Source organism: Microtus pennsylvanicus, chromosome 4, assembly GCF_037038515.1.
Source record: "Microtus pennsylvanicus isolate mMicPen1 chromosome 4, mMicPen1.hap1, whole genome shotgun sequence".
NCBI lineage: Eukaryota > Metazoa > Chordata > Mammalia > Rodentia > Cricetidae > Microtus > Microtus pennsylvanicus.
The window spans coordinates 26589229-26616145 of NC_134582.1; the positions used below are offsets into that span (position 1 = coordinate 26589229).

The 26917-nt window shown below is 40.9% G+C and overlaps 1 protein-coding gene across 1 annotated transcript in view; it reads right to left on the reverse strand.

The window, feature by feature from the left end:
* The window catches only part of Slc27a6 (solute carrier family 27 member 6), a 41525-nt gene extending 24441 nt beyond the window's left edge, over positions 1-17084 (reverse strand). Inside the window, exons 1-3 of the mRNA XM_075968616.1 lie at positions 15984-17084; positions 4699-4902; positions 617-775 (exon numbers count right to left, since the gene is read on the reverse strand). Coding sequence (XP_075824731.1) covers positions 617-775; positions 4699-4902; positions 15984-16464 — 844 coding nt within the window. The 5' untranslated portion in view covers positions 16465-17084. The remainder of the gene's footprint in view (positions 1-616; positions 776-4698; positions 4903-15983) is intronic.
* Positions 17085-26917: the final 9833 nt, after the last annotated feature.

Sequence of the window (26917 nt, forward strand, 5' to 3'; positions counted from 1 at the left end):
TCTAGTATTTCAGAGCTAGTGAATGAAGCATCCTTCTGCATGTCTTCAAATGGAACCTCCTGAGTCATACACTTTATCTCAAATGTTCTTGGGTGTTTTGGGACAGACTGGGAAGAAAAGAAACTGGCCTTTCCAATTCCTTCCCCTAACTTACCTGTGTAATACAAATTTGTTCTTTTTGCCTGGAAGAGGTAGAGTTTATTTTCCCACTGTTCCAGTCTAGATGCTTGTCTGAGCTTTGGCTTGTTTTGCTCAGCAGAATGCTGCTGAAGTGACCCTTGAGTTTTGGGAGCTTGCTCTGAAAAACTATGTGACTGACATGTTTATTCCCTGTGACTGACTGCCTGATGATCCTGGAGTTGGTCTGCCAGAGAATGAGCAACCACAAGAAAAAGGGAGTCTATGCAGGGTTGATATCACAAGAGCAAATGCCCAAGATTTGACTTTTGTAGTTTAGCAATGTGCTATGTTACAAAAATGTCTCCTTGTCTCAGATATTACATGTATTTATGCAATATGCAGTTCCTCGGACTTCTATGAATATTTGTAAGTTTCAATAAGCATAAGCTCAGACTAAATATTTTGATGACCCATCAAAAAGAAAAAGCAAACTTACCTAACTCAACACACCCACCAATTCCAAGGAGAGCCCCTGAGCTATGGTACAGAGGGAGGGTTATATAAATAATGTCGTCAGCTGTGCAGCCGAAAGCCCACAGCCCAAAGGATCCCTTCAACACCTGCAACTGACTAATCACAGCTGCTTTGGGCAGACCTGGAAGAGAAAAAAAGAAAGAAAAATTAACCCCCACACATTCTCTGAGGGACTCTGAGTTCTTGGAAGGATTCCTGTCCACATTAAAGATCATGCTAATTGATGGCAGCTAGGTACATTGTCATAACTGAGAAAGGTGAAATGTAGGTGGAGAGCCAAAATTATCTTCAGACAGCTTACATGCTTTAGGAAATGGCTATTTGTGTTTACTTTCGTATGTGAGCTAATTTTCTCATAACCATTGGGTAAGCTTTTTGGAACAAGCTTTGCAGGAGTCTAGCCTCCACCAACCTATAGCTGAGAATGCTTTAAAGTAATATCAAAAATATATTGAAAGAATTTTCCCACCTTGCTGTAGCCAGCTTATCTAATGTCCCCGCCGTATTCTCGGAATGGACTGATTTATAATTTCCTTTGTTCCTGCTCCCAAAAGCTTGGACTTTTACACCCTCTACCGAGAATCCCTCCAGGCTTCCTCCTCAAAACTACATATTAGTAGGTGACATGAGACTAGTTCTAGTCACGATTCTAAAGAACAGCTGAAGAGAAAGACTGAAGAAATAACTGAGGCTCTAGTTAGTAGGGAACCAAGAAAACACTGAAGGAATTCCCAAGGTGATGGCGAAGAACAAATGCACAATAACAACACAGCAGCTGGACAGGACTGAAGGGGAAGGAAGGGTGTCTGGAAGAGGGGTGTCTAAATATTGACTTGACAGAATGCATGGGGCTCCTTCAGTATCTACAGCTGCATTTTCACTGTGGAGTAAGTGGCATCTCAAACTAGTTCAATATGATTGTTATCTCAGGATCCATGTTATTGGAAGCCCAGTTATCTCTTTCTGCTTCTGAGAACTTTCTATGACCAGGAGACTGTGCTCCAGGACACGCCCCTCACGTCACTAACCCACACCCATAGGTTTGACCATGATAAACACAATGATCAACACCAGGGGCATGTGAAAATGCTTCTTCATTGGTGTTTTTTTTTTTAACTATCCCCTACATGATCCCTATAGAGTAGTCAAAGGGATAATGCCCCTGGACTTCAATAAGTTTTTATCCACTGGCCCCTCTCCCACGTAGCACTTGAGGTAGGGTTCCTTACTGCCCCTTGACCTCCCACTGGCATCCCTAATCTCTCTAGACCTGTGTGTAATCCATTCCTTCTCTTTGTTATCTTTTGCTTTCATCCTTCATCTTGTCTCACCTGCTACACACAAGCAACACTCCTTTCAACTAACAGTTCCTTGAAGCTATTCATTTCCACTTACATGTAAGAGAGGTCCATGTAATCTGCATTCCATATGGCTCAGTCAGCAAGTGTCCACTGTTATGACACTGATCTAAGTATGGTAGGAAGAGGAAGTGGGTGGAGGGCCAGGGTGCAGGGGAAACAAGAACCATTTGTAGATGTTTGTAGATGGGTGCTAAGTGTCTGCTAAGTTACCTGTTCTCACTAGACATAGAGAAGCACGTTTGTTTAAAGAGAGGTTATGCCTACTTTCTGCCTGTTCTTGCCAGACATAGAGAAACACGTTTGTTTAAAGAAAGATTATTCCCATACTTTCTGCCTTTGAAGCAAAATTAAAAAATAAATACAGTGTTTTTTCTCTCAAAGATCCACAACTTTTTCCCAATTCTCGGCTATATAATTGCAATATAATAAATGTAAAATTAGTGGTGTTTTCTCTCTCAGCCAGTTGTGCAACAGCACAAAATGTCTCAGCTTTGACCCTGAAGATCAAATAAATGCCTGTTACAATCTGCTCCAGTCTGCCCTCATTGGAGTGGACAGGTAGAGACTGTCTTTAAGTCACCCCTGACTTGTCACAAGAACACAATCACAAAGTCAGCAAACTGGCTAAACACTTTCCACTGGAATATAAAGAAACCCCCTTTTCTAAAGTTATTCTCTTTCAAATACCAATATCCAACTAAAATTGTGCTAACAAACATACATACAAGCATTTTAAGTTTATTTATTCTAGTCATATTTTAAAATATAGTCTGGTTCCTAGAGAACTCAAAGGGAGAAGATGCACCAAATGACTGTCTGCTCAGTTTTCTTAATTCATGTGTAATAGCAGTTTTGCTTAGGGCATGGCACACACACAGGAATGGCAATATTGAAACATGGAAACAAAATTCCAACTGTCATTCTGATCACAGAGCCTCCCTGGTTTGTCGTTCACAGTTCTCAGGGCTTCCTAAAAGTAAAAGAATTCTCGTGCATTCTCAAGCAGTTTTATTATCTTCCTTTGGTTAGCACCATTTAACCGTTCCCCCCAGTAAGGAAAGCTGAGTTACTTAAGCCCGTTTTGTTTCTTTCTTGGGACTCACTAAAGCTTTCAAGACTTCCAGGGAGTCACAAGACTCAGTTATTCTGGGAAAGTTAGGAGAGTTGTCACCTGCGCCACAAGTCAGGAATAGAAAGAACTGCTTAAGAGTCCATTATCAAGTTTTTAAACACAGAAGGGGGGTGAAAAAGAGACCTGAAAAGGAAAGGAACATGTCCACTCCTAGGTAGGATGGAGGAGAAAACTTACTACAGATGAAAGGGAGAGTGTACGTAGAGACTGGACCATCTGGGAGAGTCCAGAGTAGACTTGATGAGGCGGAGCTGTGACCTCTTCACATGGGGAAGGGAAAGTGGGGGAGGGGGACAAGCGGCATCAGCTAAGAGGGCAAATGTACAAAAGTGTAGGTAACCTAAATGACTGTCGTTAAGGGAAAGAGCCTCTAGGGTAATGGCAGCCCAGGTTCTGGGCTGGAGAGTGTAGTGGGCAGGGTATGCCAGCCACACCCTGGAACTGGCAGAAACTGAGAGATGCTGAAGAACCCAGAAGCCAGGTCCGCTTTGATGCGTTAAATAGGCACCTCACTTAGCCTTTTGGTCAGGGTTTGAAAGTGAAGGGAAGGTAACTAGCAACTACCTAAATGATTCTCTTCATTATTAGGTACCAGAATCTGAGGTCCAGAAAAAGAGCAAAAATAGTGTCAAAGAAATTGGCTAAGCTCTGGGACTGTGTTGACGTCTTCAGAAATTCCAGCATCCTTCGATTTCACACCCTAAGGAAATCTCAAATGAAAGTAAGGCCAATGAGCACCAGCATCTGCCAAAATCGAAACAAGCTACCTTTTAAAGCCAAAGCAATTAACTTCCCCACCTGCATTTGAAAGTTCCGAGACCTGAGAACCATAGGTCTTTCAGGCATGATTTCTCAGATATTAATTTGTTACAAATGACTGGAAAATTGTTTTTGAGACAGGCTCTCACTATCTCACTATGTTTCACTGTTTGGCCTAGAACTCATTCTGTAGACTGGGCCGGCCTTGAACTCATAATAGAGTACCGCCTGCCTCTGCCTCGCAAGTGCCGGGATCATGAATAAAAAAAAATGAAAACAACACTCCTAGATTAGTGGCAGAAGGGGAAGGTTTATTGTAGCTATGAGGGAGAGCGTAGGCAGAGGCATCTGGAAGAGTCCAGACTGGACCAGGCCATGAGAGGAGAAAGAGAGGTAGGGAAAGAAAGGAGGAAGACAAGAGAGAGGGAGGCAAGAGAGGAGCTAAGGACCAAGGACCTAGCCCAAATGGCTGGGTTCTCTGTGGAAGCTGGGGGAAGGGAAGGGGGCAGTGTATGCCAGCCAGGATGACTCTGTAACAGGTACTGAGAGAAGCTGGGAGAACCTGGGGATCAGGTCCACTCTGGTATGTAAATAGACACCTCAGTTAGACATCAGTCCCGAGTTTGAGATCTTACACATCCGATCTAAGATTTTATTACTTTTAATTATTTGTATGTGCATGTCTGTGCAGTCCCAGCACTGATGACACAGATGCACACACACATACATACAGACACATACACACACACAGACAGACACATACTCAGACAGACACACACACAGAGCGAATACCTGTTGTTCCAGAGGTAAAAATATACAGGCACGTAGACTTGAGGCTTGAGGCGACATGATGGCTTGTAGGCACTGGCTCATCAGAGACCAGGCTCATCTTTTCTGTAAGTGAAACTACACCTTGTGGAACAGAATCCTTCATTCCCCAAACACGAATGTGCTTGGGGAGGCTGGGAAGGATTTCTTCTATGCTTCCAAGCAAATCTGAAAAGCAAGCGGTTAGAAATAGGTTAAAAAAACCCAAACAAACCCGGGATCTCAAATTTCATGTTGTGTTTCTTTCATGTGTTGAGACAGAGATAAAATGGAAGTAAAGTATCCTCTCTGCTTGATTGAGCTACAGCAAGGCTACTTTGTGCTTGTATTTTTTGGTTTGGGAAGCTTTGTCACCCCAAATGACCCAAGTTTGTCCTTGAATTTGCAATTGCCCACCTCAGTTTGCAAAATCCAGGGATTGTAAGCACGAGCCACCTTTCCAAGCCCTGTTTCTCTCTTTCAACTGGACTCTGGTTCTATTTCAACAGGACTAAATGAAAGGACAATTTTGTCACATCTGATTGAACAACACAAAGTGGAATCACAATAAATGTTGGTGGTTTTCATACCTTCCTGCTAAAAGACTACACTTCAGCTTCCATGCCAGGCTCAGCAGGCCCTGAAGAAAGCGGTTATGGAGTGATAATAGTTTCTGCAGCTGTAAGACACCAGATCTCATCTTCTGTAGGCTTTTTGGTCATCCACACATTTGTCCCCTCAACTGAGGTCAGACCAAGCCTCTCTTTCTTCTTGCCATCTATCTCTTTACAGCTATCTTAAATAATCTCATGGATTCTATTACTACAATTGTTATAGTTTCCCAATTTCTAAATAAAACTACTTCCTAGGGTCTTTTCAAATTTAATATTAGGATACTGAAGTAGACATTTTGTTCTAAATACAACTTGGTCGTTAGTTATTCCAAAAGAACACCTGGGTGTTAAATTGCTCCTCTTTCATGAAACACACTTGAGGAAATCCCTTGGCTACTCTGGAGTCCTAGGATCATTGTGGTTTCCAGGCCATTTTGAAGCCGAAGGCTAATGAATTCAGAGAGAGGCCTGTTCTCTAGGCAACGTGATAAGTAAAGTTGCAAACCCCTGAAGCAGAGGAGGAAAGAAAAAATGCCTTTCAGAAACATCCTCTATGCAGGGAAGGATGTGACAGGGCCATCTGGGAGTGCAGTGACAGCCCAGCCTCCAGCAGCAGCTTGGGGCTCAACACCAAGGACAGAAACAAAGTGAGGCAGAAAAAAAGGAGCAGTTAACATTGAGAGCTTAAGTACTCACAACTGAAAACCTTTGGGGCGCAGTTAGTTCAAGAATCTGAGGGTTGAGGGATGAAAAAACAGCCAGGGTTTAGGAAACTCGGTGTTCCCAGGATTAATAATACAAAAAGGCAATGGCTGAAGTAAGGGGAGACTAAATTATTTGAAACTCTCATTTGGCCACGAATGTAGGATAAAATGCCATACTGTAAAGAAGGTCACTGGTGGGGGAGAAAGGAGATAAGGCAGTGGTGAGCCCCTCAGGAGGAAGCGTTGGATATTAAGGTACCCCTCAGGAGGAAGCGTTAGATATTAAGGTACCCAGCACTCAACCGTATAGAAAAGAAACAAAATCCATCCTTCCTGAAAACTCTTTTTCCAGAATAGAGAAAGAGCTGTGTACATCACATTCTTTTTGCTGGAATTTTGCCTTAGTTTAACACGGGTCTCTGAGAGTAGGGTACAAGTTTTATATTTATTACAGTTGTTAGCTTTGTCCCGTATTTCTAGGATGTTTCTTTTGCCAGGTGTGAGGGACTTCTGCTTATTTTATTGCTTATTTTAAATTGACATTGACACTAACATTTTAGGTGGAGCTGCACAACGACACCCATTGGCCAAGGACTACTGGCAGCCACCAGAGTCAAAGTAAAGGCAAAGAATGTCTTTTTTACTTCTCTGTGAGCATGACCCTGAAACCTCCCTGGCTTTAGCAGCCTTCAGAACTAGGCCCGATACAATTCCTTAGTTTAAACTGCCAGTGCAGGCTATTTTATCACAGCGTCTCCAGGAGGCTAATAAACCAGGTTCTGAAAATGATGCCCAGTGTAACTAACTGGTAATCAAAATGAAATGAAGCAATTCCCAAACCACGTATGCATCATAAAAGAAATCAGTGACTTGGCTCAGAGGTTAAGAATGTGCACTGCTCTTGCAAAGGACCTGAATTCAGGGTCCAGCACCTACATTAGCCACTCACAATGGCCTGTCATACAGCTGCTGTGGCCAGATGATCCTCTGGCATCTTTGTGCACCTGTGTTCAAGTGCAAATACCCCCACAAGGATACACACAAATAGACATACTTTTAAAAAATGGTGATTAGTAATAATACTTTTTAGTGTACAGTAGACCCTGGTCAGAATGCTCTAGAATATATGAAATTTGGCCTGCACATAAAAAGCAACTATGTGTTATTTAATTCTTAAAATTAAACTGAAAACATGCTGAGGGGACCCTGGGTCAGCCTAAAGGGCAGGAACTCCAGGGAATGGAGGTAGGGTAGGAAGCTTTTCCCTAGAACTAACAGGCTTCCTGCTGAGGTAAGTAAACTCAGAAGCAGGTTCCAATGGAAAAGCAAATTCATTACTCCCTCGCTGTTTTAAGGGACTTAAAGCATTATTTTTTGCTTTTCTTTTAAGTGTCAATGATGATTTAATAAAGATTTCTCCTTTCAATGAGTAAAAAAAAGAAGTAAGCAGAGTTTTCGTTTGTTTGTTTTTGTTTTGTTTTTCTATAGACAGGGTTTCTCTATGTAGCTTTGGAGTCCATCCTGGTACTCACTCTCTCTCAGGCTGTAGACCAGGCTGGACTCAAACTCATTGAGATCCACCGATCTTTGTCTACTGAGTGCTGGAATTAAAGGTGTATGCCACCACGAGCAGGCACAGAGAGTTCTTAAAAGATAAAACACAAAAGACTAAGGAACACTTAATGAAATGTTCAACATCTTTAGCCATCTGGGCAATACAAATTAAAACGCTTTTGAGATTTCATCTTAACCCAAGATCAAGATCAATAAAACAAATGGCCAAGATTAATAAAACCAATGGCAGCTCATACTGATGAGGATGTTGGATAAGGGGAACACTCATTTATTGCTGGTGAGAGTGCAGACTTGTACAGCCACTGTGGAAATCAGGGTCATAGTTCCTCCACAATTTGAGAATATATCTGTCTCAATGCCCAGCTATACCATGTTCGTGCACATCCCCGAAGGACTCTGTGTCCTATTACAGAGGCATTTACTTAACCAAGCTCATTGCTGACTTTTCATAATAGCCAAAAATCAGAAACAGCCTAGATGCCCATCAACTGATGAATGGATCCTGAAAACACGGTGCATTTGTAGAATGGAATACTATTCCGCTGTTAGGAAAACTGATTACTGAAATTTTCATTTAAAAGGCTGGATCTAGGACAGAAGTATCCTGAGTGAAGTAACCTAGGCCCCAAATGACAAATACTCTATGTTTTCTCTTTTATGTACATGTTAGCTTTTAAGCTTTCAAAATGTATGCTTTCACCCAAATAACTGTAGAGATTAGGTACCTAATATGGGACCAGAGGGGAAAGGAAAGGATCTCTCAAGGAAGAGGAAATAAAATAAGTGTAATGGAGAGACAAGGGGAACCTAGAATAGGAAGATTAAATAGGAAAGGGGACGGGGTGCAGGGTAAACAAAGGAATATGGGGGGGGGACAACTAACACTAAAGGCCATTTGAAATATTATATGGAAACCTACTACTGTAGAAGCTTCCTAAGATGTTTCGGTCCTAGTGACTAACACTCACGGTACTAAGAGTGGAGAAAGGTACACCAATGTCACCCAGCTACAAACCCTGTGACCAGCAACAGTGACCTGGCTGAGGATATATTGGTGCGATCGTGGCATAGAGGGAGCAGGTGGAAAGATCATAACAGCCAGGGATAATGGGTGACTCCAAGCAAAAAGTGTCTTCCAGGCCCAACAAGACCGATGCACATAAGAACTTACAGCTACTGTGACAGCTGCTGGCCCTGCACAGGTTCAGGTCAGAAGGGGTCCCAGCACTGAGACTTTAGGTAGACATGGGGTCGAATGCCTAACGAGGAAGCTATCTCCAGTTGCTGTCTGCTGGAAGAGGGAAGGTCAATTTTTTCCAAAGGAGTCTCATTGGGTGTGTCAACCATATTTTAGGGCAGGCCCATGACCAGGAGTCACTGGGCAGCACAAACAAACTTAATAATAAATATTTTTGTAGACTTTTTAATTTTACTTTGATTTTTTTTGTCCTTTGCTTGTTTGGTTTGATTTTCATTTTTGTGTGTAGTTCCTGTGTGTGTGTGTGTGTGTGTGTGTGTGTGTGTGTGTATGTGTGTGTGTGTGTGTGTGCGTGCGTGCGTGTGTGTGTGTGTATGTGTATATGTGTGTGTATTTCTTGGTTTTGTTTTGGTTTCTTTGTTGTTGTTGTTTGAGAGAAAACAAAAAAAAAAAAAACATAAAGATGGGTGAGTAGGGAGGCCAGAAGGATCTGAGGGGCTGGGGAAAACCATAATAAAAACAGATTGTATGAAAAATACTTTTTTCAATAAAATTAATTAATACCAATGAATGAGTCAAATGGCACTAGACATCTCATAAATAGAACCTGTAAGGAACTGAAAGCAAACACATAAATGATGTAGCATTACATTGCCAGGGAGCTAGGGGCTAGGTCTTTAAATGTCCTTTAATCTTTACTTGTACCACAAATACAAATTAAGCAAAATATAAGAATCAAGGAGAATGTTCAGTTTTGGTGAGTGTATGCAGGTATGCGATATTCTGATTCTCAGTTCTGGTGAATGTATGCAGGTATGCAGTAGCTAGTTTTCCTACGATGTTTAATAGTCTGTATTGCAGAAGGAGACTCAATGCATTTCGCTTTGTTTGTTTGTTTGTTTGTTTTTCAAGTGTTTTTTTTGAAAACATGCAAAAATTTCAGGCAGGTTATTAGGTGGAATCTCAAGTGTAAAAATGAGTAAGGGATGATCCTGTGTGTGAGCACTCAGGCCCTTAGTACAAAACGATTCTTCTTACATCATCGTTGCACCTCTTAGTCACTTTTCTGAGACTACAAAAGCAATAACAAGAATTTCACGTGTCTGTCTAACATGTCATGCGAATTGTGCTTTGCATTTTGTTTCAATAACTCTTTATTTCATCCTGCTCGACATTTAACAGACCTGTAGTATTAAATATGAGGGAAAGGAACCAATTGATTATAGCTTTCAATAGATTGGTAAATATTTTACCTTAAAATTTTTATATGACTCAAGGTATAGGTCCATGGTAGCATGCTTGTCTGATATTTGTAGGATCCTTGGTTTAATTTCCAGCACCAAAAACATTAATAAACCCAATATGAAACTCAACTGCAAATAGGCAAACTGATCTCTCTATAGTGCAGAACAATGTTCACAAAAAAGTCAGGGTGAAATTATCTATTTTATCACATACTTGTAGCCAACACTCTCCTGTGTAGGGCAGCTCAATAACCTTGTTACAGGGGCATGGCTAGGCTTTGGCTTTTAAGAAATGATGCTTAAGGAAGCCGTGTGATAAAGGACTATTCAGACATAATGGTACCAGTGCATCATGTTAGGTGCAGAAACACAGTCCTGAATAAATAGTGCTCCAGCTAATTTTATCAACACTGTTTGTTGCAGATCACAGAACGCTTAGGACATGTGTGCTATTTCTGTGTATTTATGTTCATTATTATCATGCAGTATTACCTCTTATGCTGTTTCTGTGTACTTTATGAACACTGTTTATTACAAATTATAGCACACTTAGGAACTGTGTGCTATTCCCTTTCCTGGAAATGAACCACAAAATGAACCACAAGGGTAAAATAGCTTGCCCAAGCTACTGGGCTTGTTTTAATCTGGGCACACTACTAAACTTCTAAATATATACCAGCCCTCCTGATTAGCATCCATTCTACATTTCTATACATTATAAATATTCTCAGAATCAGCAGTCTTCTCTTGACTTGTTTTAAGTAATTTCCCCTTTTCTATTGAAAGAGGTGATATGTCTGAGCCATTCTGTTTCATTGATTCTCTGTCTAAGCCTTTTTGTGTTTTTGTTCTTATTTTTTAATTACACTATACCTTCGGTTTATTTGTGTGTTCGCTTATTTGTTTTTCAAGACAGCATTTCTCCATGTAACCCTGGCTGTCCTGGGACTTGACATGCTCTGTAGACAAGGCCAGACTCCAACTCACTGAGATCCGCCTGCCTCCTGAGTGCTGGAATCAAAGGTGTGCACACGACCGCCTGGCTACACTATTACTTTTAAATTAACAAAATCAATTATTTTCTTCTGTAACAAGGTAACTTTCTTGACCCTGCTAAATCTAAGACGAGAGAAATACAATACAACCATTCTTATAAACACAAGAAAAAATTAGCACTATCCTAAAAATGGACGTGGATCCCATGTGAGGGTATCACAGGACACAAGGTAGGTAACAAAGTTCACAGGAGCCTTTGCTTTCTGTACCTCTGTACACATAACAGTCAATAAAATTTAGAAGGACTTTATTTTTTCTCTCTTCCTATTGAGCGTCAAGAAACGTTTGCTTTTATGGTTAAATGGCATTTGCCAGATTGCAAAGTCTCCATTGCTAACCTGAACATTTGCTCTGCACGGTTTATGAGGGCAACTGCTCATCATAACAGGGCCAGGCTGGACAGGTTAGCATGTTTGCTGCCAACATGAGCAGTTCATTCTCCTGAAGAGAAATCTGAAGTCTTTTAAAATGAGTTCATACACAAAGTGTTTTCACACTTAAAGTAGAGAAGATTGGGGTAACAGAAGATTGTTTTAAAAGTTTATAGTGATTTAATATGAGGTGCATTCAGAAAGTAAAATGTACACACTCCAGGAAACATATGGACACAAGGTCGACCCAAAGCACTTCTCTTTTAGGAGTAGTGTTTTCTCTTCCCTAATAAAAGCTTTCTTTACCAACAGATTCTGTCAGCTGTGTGGAGAATTTCCAGGCTGTCACCTTCCTGTCTGAGATTTGTCCTGACTTTTAATTTTAATTCTGTGACTGTCAGAGAACACAATCCTGATCCAGACCTCTAGACTGTAACACAGCTAAGAGACTGTTTTGCAAGTCTGCGTGAGTCTTCAGGCTTTGTTGGAGGGTCTAGTATCATACACAGTTTTCTAATTAGTATGTATTAAAAGCCCGATGTGTTGACATTGCTATCTTGTAATGTTTTCTTACAACATAGCCAGAACACATACTTTTTCATAACTATATTGCCATGTACCTGAAAGTGCTTATACAACCAGATGGGGATTAGATCAGTATCCCACATCGGAACCTAGGTTTTGAATCACAGTTCTGCAATCTATTAAAATGAGTTACTCAACCTAAGCTACCTGATTTCTTTGCCTATCACCATCTGCTTCTCAGAGCACCTGGAGACAGGTTTTACAGGAGTTGGCTTTTGTTGAAGGAATTCATTCAGCCAATAACCTTTCTGATAGCAGATCATTAGAGCATGGTCTGAGATAATATAAGCACAAACAGGGAGCTAGGAAGCGGGCTCTCCCTTTTTATCTCTAGCTTGGTTGGTGGTCAGAGTTAGGTTCACAACCCCCAGCACCCACTGAACAGAAGAGGAATGCAGCGGCTTTCTTATTGTTCCCCAAAAAACACATTATCCTCATGTGCTCGTGGACCTCCTCAACCATGCCTCCAGTCTTTGAGAAACGGTAACAGTGACATCATTGTTATAATAATAATAATAATAGAATAATGCTTGATGGTGGTTTAATTGATATTTTTTCTCTGGCTTCCTCATGAATATGGTTACCAGATAAGTAAGTCAAGGTAGAAATTGTACCTATCTCCAAGAACATTACTTGACCTGATCCGTAAAGCTTGTTTAAAATTGTATATTACTTCTGGGACTCCAGAGAGATCTCTGGAGCTCGTCAAGAGCTTACCTTAGAAGCACAGAGTCTAAGTTTTATACCACCTTCAAATAAATTATTATAGTGCACATTTCTGATACCAGCACAGGTAGACAGGACACAAGCAGAAACCTGGTGTTTAGTGGCTGGCCATGCTAGTCTAGTTGATGATTTCCAGTCAACGAGAGATACTTTCTCTCCAAAGGAAAATGAATGGCAGGTGAAAAACTACCCTGAAAGTTGTCCTGTGGTCTACGTGTGCACACATATGCATGTACACTCACACACAGGTCCATATACAAATTTGCACATATACTGTCCTACACCCCAATAAACCGGATATAACCGGATATATAGAGAGGTGTGATGTTTTTTTAAAACACCACTTCAAGCCAACTGGGTGCTATTCCTGTGGGTGTAGGATGTCTTCATGAGCACAGCAGGAATTCTTTCCAATGCTAAGTATCAAGCTACTACCTAACAGACCCTTGGCCGCTTCACAAAAGCCAAATCATTTCATCCTCAGAGCTGCGCTGTGAAGTAGACAGCATTATCACCATCTTACAGCTTAATAGAGTGACACTCATAGAGAGATTCCAGCAGCTGCTAGGTCTGCCTGGCTGCTCTGTGTAAACCACTCGGCTCTCCACATCTGTACACTCTCCCTAGGACCACAAGGATCTCCATTAGGAACAGCTGGTCGGAATCTGTAGATTCTGAAGTTTAAAAACCTAATCATGTATGGTGTTCACCAATGCAGCCTAAAATACCAAGAATACAGTATTCCAGGATAATAACTTTAAGTGCACACAATTTACTAAGATCCAGGCTGTTCTTAAACGAACAACCTATTCGTTAATTAAAAGATAATTATCACAGCCTTGAAATTCATGTAGTGTGTGTTTTGAGACATGTTAAAATAAGTGATTAATGTACTTAAGTTTAATTTCTCCAGTTAACTACTTTTCTAGAAAACTCTGCTAAATAGAATGGACTTAAAACTCCATCCAGTAAGACAAAGTAGTAGTCTCTGTGAAGTATTAGTCTCTGTGTGTGTGTGTGTTTATGTGTTTGAGAATGCATATGTGTGTATGAATGCATATATATATGTATATGTGTGGAAGTATATTGTGTGTGTATGTGTGTGCATGTATGTGTGCATGTGTGTGTGACTGCATCTGTGTACATCTATGTGTGTGAATGCATGTATATGTGTGTGAATGCATGTTATGTATGCAGAATGTATGTGTGTGTGTTTTGTGTACGAATATGTGTATGGTCTTGTGTGGAGGTCAGAGGTCAGTCCGATGTATTCCTCCGCTGAGCTACACTTTACTATTTTTGAGGTGGAGTCTCTCATTGGCCTGGAGCTCAGCAAGTAAGCTAGGCTAAACAGCCAGTGAGCCCTAGGAACCCACCTGCATCTTCCTCTCAGCTCTGAGATTACCACACATAGCTTTTTTTTTTTCTAAGTTTGTTCTGTGGATCAAACTTAGGCATTTATGTCTGGATGGTACTTTCCTGGACTTAGCAATGTTCCCGGTCTCCATAGCTTTTATGTCCTAAATAGGAAGTGGGGGATGTTGGGATGTTGGCATTCGAACAGAAAAACAAGGAAACACTGCAATTAGTTATGGGGGAGCAAAGTCAAAGCTAGAACGAGTAAACTGTAACACTAATTGAACATAATTAAGCAACTCTTCATGCTACAGCATGAAGTTTGTGTAACAAATTGAGAAGTACCCAGCACTAAGACTCCTTAGTAATTTGCTCTGGGAAGCTTTTCAGATTGCCCTCAGCGTCATAGCCACAGAGATCTTTTCAGGGGTGCTGGGGCCCTCTTAGTTTGCTCTTCTGGAGGGAGACAATGCTTTCTAGTATAACTGGGAGCTGAAATTCGCTACATGATACGCAGTGATGGAAGCCATGGGATAAAATGTCAGACTGTGTCCACAGACAATAAACCTTGCTTATTTGTCTACTGCATTCATAGCCTGTAGTAATTGATAAACACTCTTTTACCACACTGTCAACATTCTGCGTGGTTTCTCCTTGTCGCTCTAGGTCACTGGAAACTCGGCACACAAACACGCCTCTTTACAAAGTGAAGTGGAAGACAGGACCGAGAAAACCACCAGACAGTACCGAAGGAACAGATTTTGGCTTCTCCACTCCTATGGCCCTAAACTAGCTGAAACCAGTGCTTGAAGATAAACATCTTCTGACTTGGTTGGGCCACAAGATAAGCTGGAAGGACGTAGAGAAATAGGAAAAGTGACAGTGTTGAAGGCCAGCCCTTTTCTGTCCCCCCAGTCTAAGTTATTCTGATCATGTGTGAGTCTGTGAGAAAAGAGAACCGGAAGTGTCTACGTGTTTAGTAGAAATTAGATTATGCTCCCCTCTCTTACGGGATTCTGAAATTCTATACCAAAAACCGGTATGTACCAACTAATCTAAAATATTTAAGTATTTTTCCCAATACTTTGGACACCTTTATGACTTTTTAGCCCTATGCAAGAAGAAATTGTCTAAACCCTTTAGGTTGCATCAAATAAGCAATATGCTTCCTATTTTAGTGGATTGAGCTACTCCACCCTCTTCCCAGCTTCTTCTTTAATTACTCAGTGAGAACATATGTAGCCATAGGTATCTTAACTCACATCAGGGGAAGAAGAAGGTAACTGAGAGAAAACCACAGAGGTGAGTCAAACAAGGGGGAGGACTATTGTCTGCCAGGAGTCTGCCCCTGGCTGCGGAGTACAAAGGAAGTGCAGGAGTGAAGATAAGAACTTGTGAATTTCACATTTAAAATTTCTGTTATCCAAATGTTCTCATTCTTGATAAAATCACTAATTGGTAGCTTTCTTATTCATGAAACTTTTTGCCCGGGGCTGGTAAAATAACTGACCCAACCCTACGTCTCTTGAGACCTTGCAGGGACTGAAGGTACTAGTTACCCTTTCCAAAATGGCAAGAAGCAGAGATTTCACAAAAAAAATAAATAAATAAAAAATCTTTCCATTGTATTGCTATTTACTAACCTACAAACGAGGTACGTGATTGAAGAGGGCTGGAGAGGAAGCCACCGGCTATGGTATTGAAGAACGTTTGCCTATGCATAACTTATACACCTTATCACCCACCTCAAAGTATTAGACATGAAATATGGTTACTTAGAAAAGGGGCGGGGAAATAGGTTGGTTCTCTTTGTGCGCAGCAGACCACAGCCCATACTCTACCTCCGCCAACCACCACAGCCACGGGCTCACAGGTGCTGATGCAGTGCAGGAGGGAACTGAGGCGAATGTTGGAGTTGAGGAAGGCCACCACGCAGCCCACCTTAGCCAGGCCAAACCACGCATGAATGAAGTCGGGCTCGTTGCTCATCAACAGAGCCACAACATCCCCCCTTTTCAGTGACGAGTGGTTCAGGAAGGCATGGGCGACTCTGTTGCTCCTCTTGTCTACGTCCTCGTAGGTGTAAACGTCTCCTTCATAAATAATGAAGGCTTTCTGGGGTTGCCTCCTGGCGTGGCTCAGGAACTTATCCAGCACAGTGACCAGCTCCCCTCTCACTTTGTATATCGTCATCTGAATTCCATAGCGCACCACCTTCAGCAGGAACCACAAGTCGTCCCAGAAGTACGGGAACAGAAGTTTCTGCACCAAGTGCAGGAAGAGCAATCCAGCCCCAAATCCTGTGAGCCAAGGCAGAAGCATGACTGCCCTGGCCACCAGCTGACCCAAGGGGTCCTATTAGTGTCTTCTTTTCCAAAGGCTTCACCTCCTTTACCCTGGAGACCCTTGTCCTAAAAGCTCAGGGCTGGAACTCGCAGTTCTGGCTCAGGCTTTCTGTGTGTATCCTGTGAAAGAAGTCACTTGAAGGCAACGGAAAGCTGCTGAGGAGGCTTGGGACACTGCACCCCCGCAGTGCTGTAGAGCAGAACACTGGAGTCTTCTCTAAAAAAAAAAAAAAAAAAAAAAAAAGCCACTGCACACAGCCCTCTCTCTCTCTCTCTCTCTCTCCTAAAAAATGAGTCCCCCACAGCCCAGTGTTACCAATCCTCTTTGCTGCCAGAGGGGGCTGGTTGCAGGAGACTCTGGGCTTCAAGCTGGGAAGGTCTTTGGCATCTCTTGATCCTTGCAAGAACTAGGCTATGCTCCTCTGTACCTCCGCAGGTAGATGCTCCCCTTTGATTGCCAGGATCTGGAGGCTGAACTGGAGATGGGATCCTAAAGAAAGGCAGTGGTTTGTTCTGGGCTCCTGCCTGTGCTCACTCAGGGGCTCAGCCACGCCTCGCAGTCCCGAGACAGATTCTGCAGTCAGAGTCACTCTTCTCCAGTCACCCTCGCCCCGCCCAGGGCAAGGCTCTCCCTTCCCCGCCCACACAAGTTCGGTCTGCTGGAAGGAGCTGCTGGCCACAGAAGCTAGGGATCTTCCCAGTGTCCTTGGAACTGGAAGAGGCACCCCGCCTACATCCTGCCTCCCCCAGCTCTGAGCCAGCATGGCAGTGATTTTCTGGACTCTCAGCGGTCTTGCTGAGCAAATGACCCTCCTCTTCCACGTGGCAGTGTGGTGGCAACATCGTGCTTTAAGACCTGCCTCAGGCCGGATGTCCCACAGTCTCATGCAGAGTAACATAGGTACTGGAAAGCACGGTATGGGGGTGTCTGGAGGCCCCAGCTATTGGCCTTGGGTTAGGGGTGATGAGGGGCTTCTGGAGAGACGAGTGAGGTGAAAGAATGCTGCCCTAGAGGCTTATTAGTAGATTTAGCAAACTATTGATGGAGTTAAAAGTAAAAGCATCCAATAAACAAAGCAAAACCTGCCGAAAGAGGACTGGAGATGAGTGTACACTTAAGAAGAAGTTGGGCCCCAAAATGATTATTTTCTGAAGAAAAGTAGAATGCTTGAACTCATCTAAGAAAGTTCCCGTTGTCTTTGTTTACAATAGACGAATTTTAAAGCGCATTTTAAGTTAATGTTGGTCTGTCCGTTGCAACACTGTCTTTAGAGTGCCAATGTCAAAAAATTGATTTAATATTTGAAGTCACCATCGTAACTTTTAAAAGTATGAAATGATGCCTATTTTGGATTTTTGGAAGGGATGAAGTGGGTAACATGAGGGCAGCTGGGAGTTGCAGCAGTTGTACGAAATCTGCGCATGGAATTCTCTAAGAACAATTTCAATAAGGTATTTTAAAACAGTATTATTTTTTCAATTAGGTAGTTTAAACAATTGTCAGAGTTCAGAGGATTTCTCAGGTATGCTTGCAGCTATGGCAGTGGTTCTCAGTCTTCCCAATGCTGAGACCCTTTAATGCAGTTTTTCATGTCGTGGTGACTCCCCAACCATAACATTATTTTTGTTGATACTTCACAACAATATTTTTGCTACTGTTAAGAGTCATAGTACAAATATTTTTAGAGAGAGAAGTTTGCCAAAGGGGCCACCATTCACAGGTTGAAAACATTGAGCTACATTAAAAGAGTACATATTTTTATGCAAAGAGAATTTTACTAAAGATAAAACACAGAGGAACATTTAATTATGCATTTTAAATGGCTTTTTATGTATTTACATACAAAAAACATATTTATAAGTGTGTATATGTGTTCATGTATGTACACTTGCAAGTAGATATACACACCGGTGTGTTGATATTTGTGTGTTTTTTTTTTTTTTTTGGTTTTTAGAGACAGGGTTTCTCTGTGGCTTTGGAGCCTGTCCTGGAACTAGCTCTGTAGACCAGGCTGGTCTGGAACTCACAGAGATCCACCTGCCTCTGCCTCCTGAGTGCTGGGATTAAAGGCGTGCGCCACCACTGCCCGGCTGATATTTGGCATCTTTATTTATCATTCTCCATACTATTGTTTATTATTACTCTGAGGAGGAGGAGGATGGTAATGGTGATGATGCTGAGACAGGGACTTTCACTAAACCTGGTGGAATGAGCAAGAATGGCTGGTCAACAAGCCTGGGGGAGGCGGGTCTCTAGTTTCTGGTTCCCTAATGGTGGGACTGCAGCCTTGAGCCACCTGGCCTGATATTTCATATCAATGCAAGGGATCCGAACTCTCTTCCTCATGCTGGTTGGGCAAGCACTTGACTCATCTCACTAGCTCTTGCTCATAAATTCGTTGCTAGCAGACACCATCAGCCAGGTTCTTTGCTTTTAAATGCTAATTGTGTGCTTAAATAATCATTAGTGCCTCATTATCTCTGTATTTTTTTCCTTCCATCAACAGGCTTAGCTAACTTCAGATTTTTTAGGAAACAAAAAAAAGAAAGAAAGAAAAAAGAAGAAAGAACAAAAAAAAGAAAGAAAAGGAAAAACAAAAAATAGAACAAAATAATAACAAAACCTTGGTAAAACCAAATACAAGCTGTACTTGCCCTGGTTAGTTTGATGCCACAGTAACCGTCCCTGGAGTCACAGACTGCTAGATCCTCCCACGAAGATAAAGAAAATGTTTTATAACTCGATGAACAAGTTCTTGTCTTTTCAATTCAGAGATATCTTTTCTGGTGAGAAGAAAGGGCTGTAACGGCAAGCATTTTAGACCTAAAGAGAGGGTCTGAAATGGCATTGTTTGTCCTCTTGGCTCAGTGATTTAGTAATATCCTGGAAAACCACTTTGAGGCACAAAGTTAATACGGAGCAGGCCGTGTCTCAGGTGGTTTGCTCACTGATATGAGTAAATCTCTCTTCCCTCAGGAAAATGTGTTTCTTTTAAAAAAAAAATTTCTTATTGATCTCCTAACACCTAATTTTTAGCAATGGTCAATATAAATGGGGATATAGAATATTCAGAGCCATCAGTGTGAGGCAGTCTAATGAGCCATTAGTCTCTTAATATGTCAAATTCTAACATATTAAGATCTAATAGGTCATGTTACTAATTCTACAGGCTCACACCAACTTCCTATGTGAACTCTCCCCGTGGAAGATGCAGTGTGTGAGCATCTTGAAGCACTTGTTAAGAGTCCTGTGCATTCCTGTATCAGCACGTGAATCAATTGTCTCATCCCTAAGTTTTTTACTGCTTTCCATACTTTTTACACTACTTTCCATATTTCCAAAGACAGCTATCAAAGATGAATGTCACTTAAGTAACAGTACCAAGTTATTTGTACAAGGGCTGGCAGACAGTAATAGCTACAAGATCAAAGACTTAAGTAAAATAAAGAGAAACCTGAGCAAACAATTCATTTAGACCCCCGTCCTGAGAGTGCCTTTGATCAGGGACAGTGCAGTACTGTCCAGGTTCCCCTTGGAATACACATCAATGTTATGATTTTCTCTAAGGGTGTTTGAAAATAATAATAATAAAAACAGAGTGACTAAATACAAATCAGTACAGGAAGAGAAGGGTCTTCCTACTCTGCATTTGCTCTTCTCAACCCCCGTCTCAGTTCGGACATGGCATTCCTCTCTATCCTTTTTCCAGTCCCTTCTGCACTCTCAGTTCTGCTGAGGAGGAACTGTATGTAGCAAATGATGAATGCCACACTGAACAAACAGCATCATGGGATGGGCACCAACACTTCCCCCAGGACACTGCCTCGGGAATCTCCATTTCCCTCTCATGCTTTCTGGTACAGTAATGCAGAAGTAATGCAGCCTTGGGGCTCTGGGAGGTTGAGATGAGAAACAAGAGATAGAAAGATTTCATGGGATGCAAGCTGGATGAAAAGCATCACAATGGATACTTGCTTTGGATCAAGAAGCTGGCTACTTAATCCTGCCAGGGCTTGGGGCAAAAGAGAGAAGTGGCATCATATATATTAAAGATTTGTCTGCCTCTAAAAATGAAGGACTGCACCTTCTCAGGTTCTCCTGCAGAAAACATTCCTGCAGAAGTGGGTCCTTGTGGATCATGCACGGAGAAGGAAATACGACGGACTGAGGCCACAGCAATGCTCTGCCCAGATCTCCTCTTTCTCATCTCTAATGATTGATGACTGACCAATTTTCAAAGTGAGGTTTCAGCTGTGGCCACATTTCCTGTAGGCCTCCCATGTTGTGTATGACAAGAACACTACAGAAGGCCCGTTGTTGAGGAAGGCAGCAGAAAGAGGGCTATTTGTGTTGGTTAATTGGTCTCATTCAAAAGGCAAGTTAAAAGTCTCCCATCTTCGCAACAGGAAGCAGTTTGCCACTTAGAGGAAGGTGCTCATAAAGAGTTTAGCTCCTACCCTTCCACAGAAACAAGGAGACATAGGTCTATCTTCTTTCATGGTGACATTCCAAAGGAAAGAAGAATAGTGTTGAAAATACAGAACAGAACTCACCCACTCTATAATTCCACTCAGTCGTTACAATTTTTAACAACTACATTTAGACTGTGACACCAACTTGGGTTTTGATGAAAGACTCACTTTTCCTGTAATCCAATGTTTATTTATATTAATGAATAATTATTGCCCTGACCACTCCCCCACACACAAAGGCTCATGAAACAAACAACATTAAAGTTAACAGCGCTGTTAGAGAGTTGGGGGCCTGTTATTGTTGCTACATGTCTGAGACACATCAAACACATCTTAAAATATTAAAAAAATTATAGTGCCAACTAAACCATCCCATAATAATAGTTCTAGGAGCAACTCCCAAACAAATTAAATTTTTAACTATCACTTTGCGACTAATTGAAAAGGAACCCAGAAATTTGTGTGTATCAAAGTCCTAAAAAGATACTCCACACATTTATTTATTCATAGTATTTATTAGATTCATATGCTTCTATGAAACACTTCCTTTTCTCATTATTGGTAAAAATCGACTTTGTGAAAAAGATATTTATGTAAAGTTTCATTACTGACTGAGAACTCACGGGGTTTCATAGTGTTTCTTCTGTACCGTATGTAACACCTCTGAAAATATAGTTTAGTTTTCCTGTGAGAAATGAAAATCAACCCAAGCTTAGAAAAAAATTTTAACTTTGTAGTCCCTGTCACAACCTCTGTTGCCTTTTCCCAAGATTTATTTTTTTTTTTAGGAGCACAGGCTAAGATTTTCTCCCATTATGCAGACTTCCTATTGAATCATCTGATAAATTTCCTTTGCTATATAGAAACTTTTAAATTTAATTTGGTCCACTTAGTTATTTCTGATAGATATCTCCTGTGCTGTTGAAATGTTGTTTAGATGATTTGTGCCTAGACATATCTTGATTTCCATGTTTTCTTCTAAGTTAAAGTCTTTGGTTCACTTGGAATTGATTAAGTAACATCAGAAACACGAATCTAGTTTCAGTATTTGTCAATATATCCAGTTTTATCAGCACCATTTGCTGAATAGACTGGTTTTTATTCTCAGTATAATTTTTGATATGTCCCTATCAAAAACTGAATGACCTTAGATGTGTTATTTCTTCATATCCTGTTTACTGGCCTACATTAATGTTTGTATTCCAAAATAATGCTGCCTTTGCCACTATGGCTCTAGAGCATAATTTGAGGTCAGGTTTTATGATGCCTCAGTCACTATTCTTTCTGCTTAGGATTCCTTTGGCTGTCTCAGTTACAGGGTTAGTATCTAGGATAAAAATGACTGCTAAAATCAGATGCCATTAAAAAGCCTGTCAATCAATAAATGAGCCAATTAATTGAACAGAAAGGCCTCAAAAGGAAAAATACAAATTGTCAATAAAGATTTTTAAGTATTCAACTTCCAAAGCCATCACAAAGATGAATTATTTTGATAGGTCATCTCATACATTATATTGGTTACCATCAAGAAAGATGACACTAAATTCCTATAAAGACGAATAAAAAAATGGAAAAAAATATTTATTGCTGGTAGGATATGGTTAGTGCCGCCATAGGGAAATCAATGTGAATGTTTCTCAAAAAATTAAAAGTAGAGCTACCATGTGACCCAGTTACATCACAAATGGGCATATGTCCAAAGGATGCTGGAGCTACATTCTACCGGAGACACCTGCACATTCATATTTATTGCTGCTCTTTTCATAAGAGCAAAGACATAGATTCGGCTCAGCTGTCCATCAGCAAAGGAATGAGTGGTGAAATCATGGTACATATAGATAATGGGAATTTTTCAACTGTAAAAAAATGACATAATAAAATTTGCCAAAGTGGGTCGATCTGGAAAGCATTATATTAAGGTAGGTGACTTCATCTCAAAAAGGCAAATCCTACATGTTCCTATTATGTGCACTTTAAGCTTTCGGTCTTCATATGTATGAACATGAGTCAGTATGAGTATAAAGGCGTTCACAAGAGGTGGGAAAAAGGCAGTAGGATGCATATAACATAAAAGCTAAAAGGAATCTACTGGAGAAGAAGGATGCAAGGGATTGGGAAAAAGCAACAAAAACATTCTGTTTAAAAATTGATAATGAAATATAATGCTTTCTGCTAATTTAAATTAAATAAAGACATAGAATTGCCCCAATTTTCTTCTTTGATGCTGTTATAAAACACTCACCCAATGCAACTTGGGGAGGGAGGGGTCACAGTCCATCATCCAGGGCAGACGCTCAAGGCAGGAACTGAAGCAGAGATCCATGGAGGAACGCCACTTACTGGTCTTAATTTCTCTGGAAGTCTCTGTGACTTTTCTTCTACAGTCCAGACTCACATGCTTAGGGATGACACTTCCCAAAGTGGGCTAAGCCCTGCTCCATCATTTAACAAGTAAGAATATGACTCCAAAGATAATGCTCATTCATAGGTAAATATGGTGAAAGCAACCCCTCTTCCCATTGAGGCTTCTCACTGAATCTAACTATGACACAGATAAAAAGGTAGGTAGGTAGGTAGGTAGTTAGAAAGAAAGAAAGAAAGAAAGAAAGAAAGAAAGAAAGAAAGAAAGAAAGAAAGAAAGAAAGAAAGAAGATAGATAGATAGAAAGATAAATAGATAGATAGATGATAGAAAGATAGAAAGAAGATAGATAGATAGATAGATAGATAGATAGATAGATAGATAGATAGATAGATACTATGATAGAGCTTCAGACATCTTGAAGAGTGCTTTTCTTCCTTTTCTTGACTTCTGGCATTAAAACTTTTGATAAGAATACTTCATAGGTGATGCTATGCACTTTATATATATCATGACAGTGTGCTATTTGGGCATTGTGAGTCAGCTAGCAATCACTATTGGCAATGATAACACCATCTAAATTTTCAGGTGGTCCTGCCTGATTTTGCTTTTCTCTTTGTGATGTACCGCTTCACAAGCACTAGCGAGCTGGCCTTTGTTTCTTCATCAATGTCCAGTTTTCTATCAGGCACCCAATTATTTTATCATCAATTGGTAGATGCTTGCCTAAATGAATTCCCTTAACCCTTTAATTCCATCTGCATTGTTAGATAATGTTTTTATAGTGATGACTTTATGATCATTTTGAATATTTTTGGGAAAGATGTTTGATAAATGCTTAATTCATTTTCTATAGTAACCAACTGTTAAGGAATAATGTGCAACAACAAACTTCGTTGTTGAAAAATACAAACATATTTTTGTTTTAAACTGTACATTGCATTTTAAAGATAATGTTTTATTGATTTTTAAAAAAACTTACATACTTTCATGCACTGTCACTTGAACCTTAAGCTTCACCAAGGTTCCCCACCAATGAGCTTCTCTCCCACTTCATGTCCTCTCTAATTTAAAAAAAAAAAAAGAAAGAAAGAAAGAATAACCCAATGAGTCAAATTAGTGCTGTCCACATGTACATAAATGTGAGGTCATTCTCTGAGTCACGCTCACCCTACTAGCTGTCATACCCCAAAGACAAGTGACTCCCCTCTGTCAGCAGCCAGAAACTACCAGAAGCCCCATGCTAGGGGTGGAGCCCCCAGTGCCTCTTCTCAGTACAGGCTGAAATTCTGAATGGCCTAACTGCCGTTTGTGTCCAGAAGTCAGTTTTTCCTAGTCGTCCTTCCTAGCTAGCTCTTCCAGTATTTCCGGGGCTGCAGCTCTCTGCAAGGTTTCCAAAGTTGGGTGGTGGAAGGTTGATATGGATGAACCTTTTATGCCTGAGCACTCAGAGTCATTTATTTTCAATACATCAGCCAGTGATAAATCTCTGCATGAACTGCTACCAACTGTGAAAAATAGCTTCTCTGACCAAAGTTGAAAGCAGCATCAATCTAAATTTAGAAACATAAGTATTTAGAATGCAGTTTGCAAACATAGCCACCTAGCTAACAACACCAGTAGGTTCTCCCTAGGGCCCAGAACCTCCCCAGGCACGGGCGTTCGATCAGGTTTACAAAACCAGGCATAAAAATCCCTCCCGTGGACCAGGCCTCAGAACCAATCAGAAAATGATTGGTTACCCTCATAAGCATCATGCCACTATTGCAGTGGGCACATCTTGTCTAGGAGGTGCTATCATGGTGTGCAAGGTGCAGCGCTAAGAGACACCACTGACATCTTTTCTTCCCCATAGGACTCCGCATACCACTTCCCAGCATCACGAAAGCTAACCAGAAGGCAGAGAGTTTCTTGCTGATTTCAAGATTGAGTTTGTTATGTGATGTGCCCTGAGTGAGTGGTGTCTTCAACAAAAAAGGTCTCACTGTCATGTTATGGTGGGCAACCAGGAGCAATAGCTATGGCCAATATTATCTGGGGGAGCCTCTGTGATCTCAGAATTTCACAGGGAGACATCCTATCCTTGGCACTGAGAGTTTCACTGATAACTCAAATTGTTTCTGGGAGGAGCATAGTTCACCCTCTTTTCTCTTAAATGGGATCAAATCTACAATAGTAATGTGCATATGGCATTTTCACACATCCCTTGTTTGTTTGATTATTCTCCTGTTATCCCCCCCCCCGTCCTTCACCCCACTCTGCTTGAACCTGCCTTCTCCCAGGGTCCACCATTTCTATTTTCATTTTATGTACATTGTGCTGTCTCACATAACTTAATTCATGCATCCTTAGTAGTGTGCTTCTAGGTTCCTGGATTCTACATATATTTCAAGCTAAACACACACACACAAAGATTCCATATGAGAGAGAGCAGCTACGCTTGTCTTTCTGGACCTGGGTGATGTCACTCAGCATAGTCCTTTTTTTTTTCTCTTAGTTTCATCCATTTACCTGCAAAATTAATGATTTAACTTGTTTATAGTTGGGTAATATTCCATTTTACATACGTGCCACCTTTTCCTTACCTGTTTATCAGTTGGTAGACATGTTTGTTGATTCCATTTCCTATCTATTGTTAATAGAGCATCAATGCACAAGGAATGCATCTCTTAAATACGTCTTAAAGTCCTTCTGGTATATGACCAGGAGTGGTGGCACTGGGTCATCAGGCAGTTCATTTTAAAGTAATGTTGAGAAACCCTAAACTATATATACATTTAAAATATTTAAGTTATTTAGTCTGAAGAGAGATTCAGAAATTTTGGATTTACTCTTTCAACCTATGACACCTAACAGTTGTCTATGTTTTTAGTTAATGCTTTCAGTGTTTCTTTCTGCAAATATAAGAAGATTTTGTAACAAAGTTTTCATTTTATAGGCTTTTAAAATAGACTTTCAAGTCATATTTTTTTTTATTTTTATTTTTTGGTTTTTTGAGACAAGGTTTCTTTGTAGTTTTGGAGCCTGTCCTGGAACTAGCTCTTGTAGACCAGGCTGATCTCGAACTCACAGAGATCCACCTGCCTCTGCCTCTCGAGTGCTGGGATTAAAAGCGTGCACCAACACTGCCAAGCTAAGTCTTATTATTTAAGACTATATTTTGTAAACTTAGGCAATGAGTTATCTGGGACAAGACAGTAGAAGACCTTTAGGATGAAATTCCCTACTGGAAGTCACATTAAGAGCATCTGTAATTTCTTAAAGTTAAAATCTCAATGTTAAAAGGAGTTTTGAAAAAAATGATTTAACCATCATGGGTAACTTTTAAAGCTTCCAGATTTCATTTCAAAAAGTTACTCTGCTTGTGGTCCAGTGAGGGGAAGCTGGAATTAATGCAGAATGTAAAGTCATGACCGACAGTAAAAACGCTAGCGGAGGGACAGTGCTTGTTGTGAAGCTGTTTCTATCAAATCTGCCCCAACGGAGATATGGACGATGCTGTGCAGATGACTAGAGTCACATGATCATATAAACCTAGTTGAGGACGTAGCAGAGTCTAAGGGGGCTGCCTCCATGTGACTAACATGCTGTTGAAT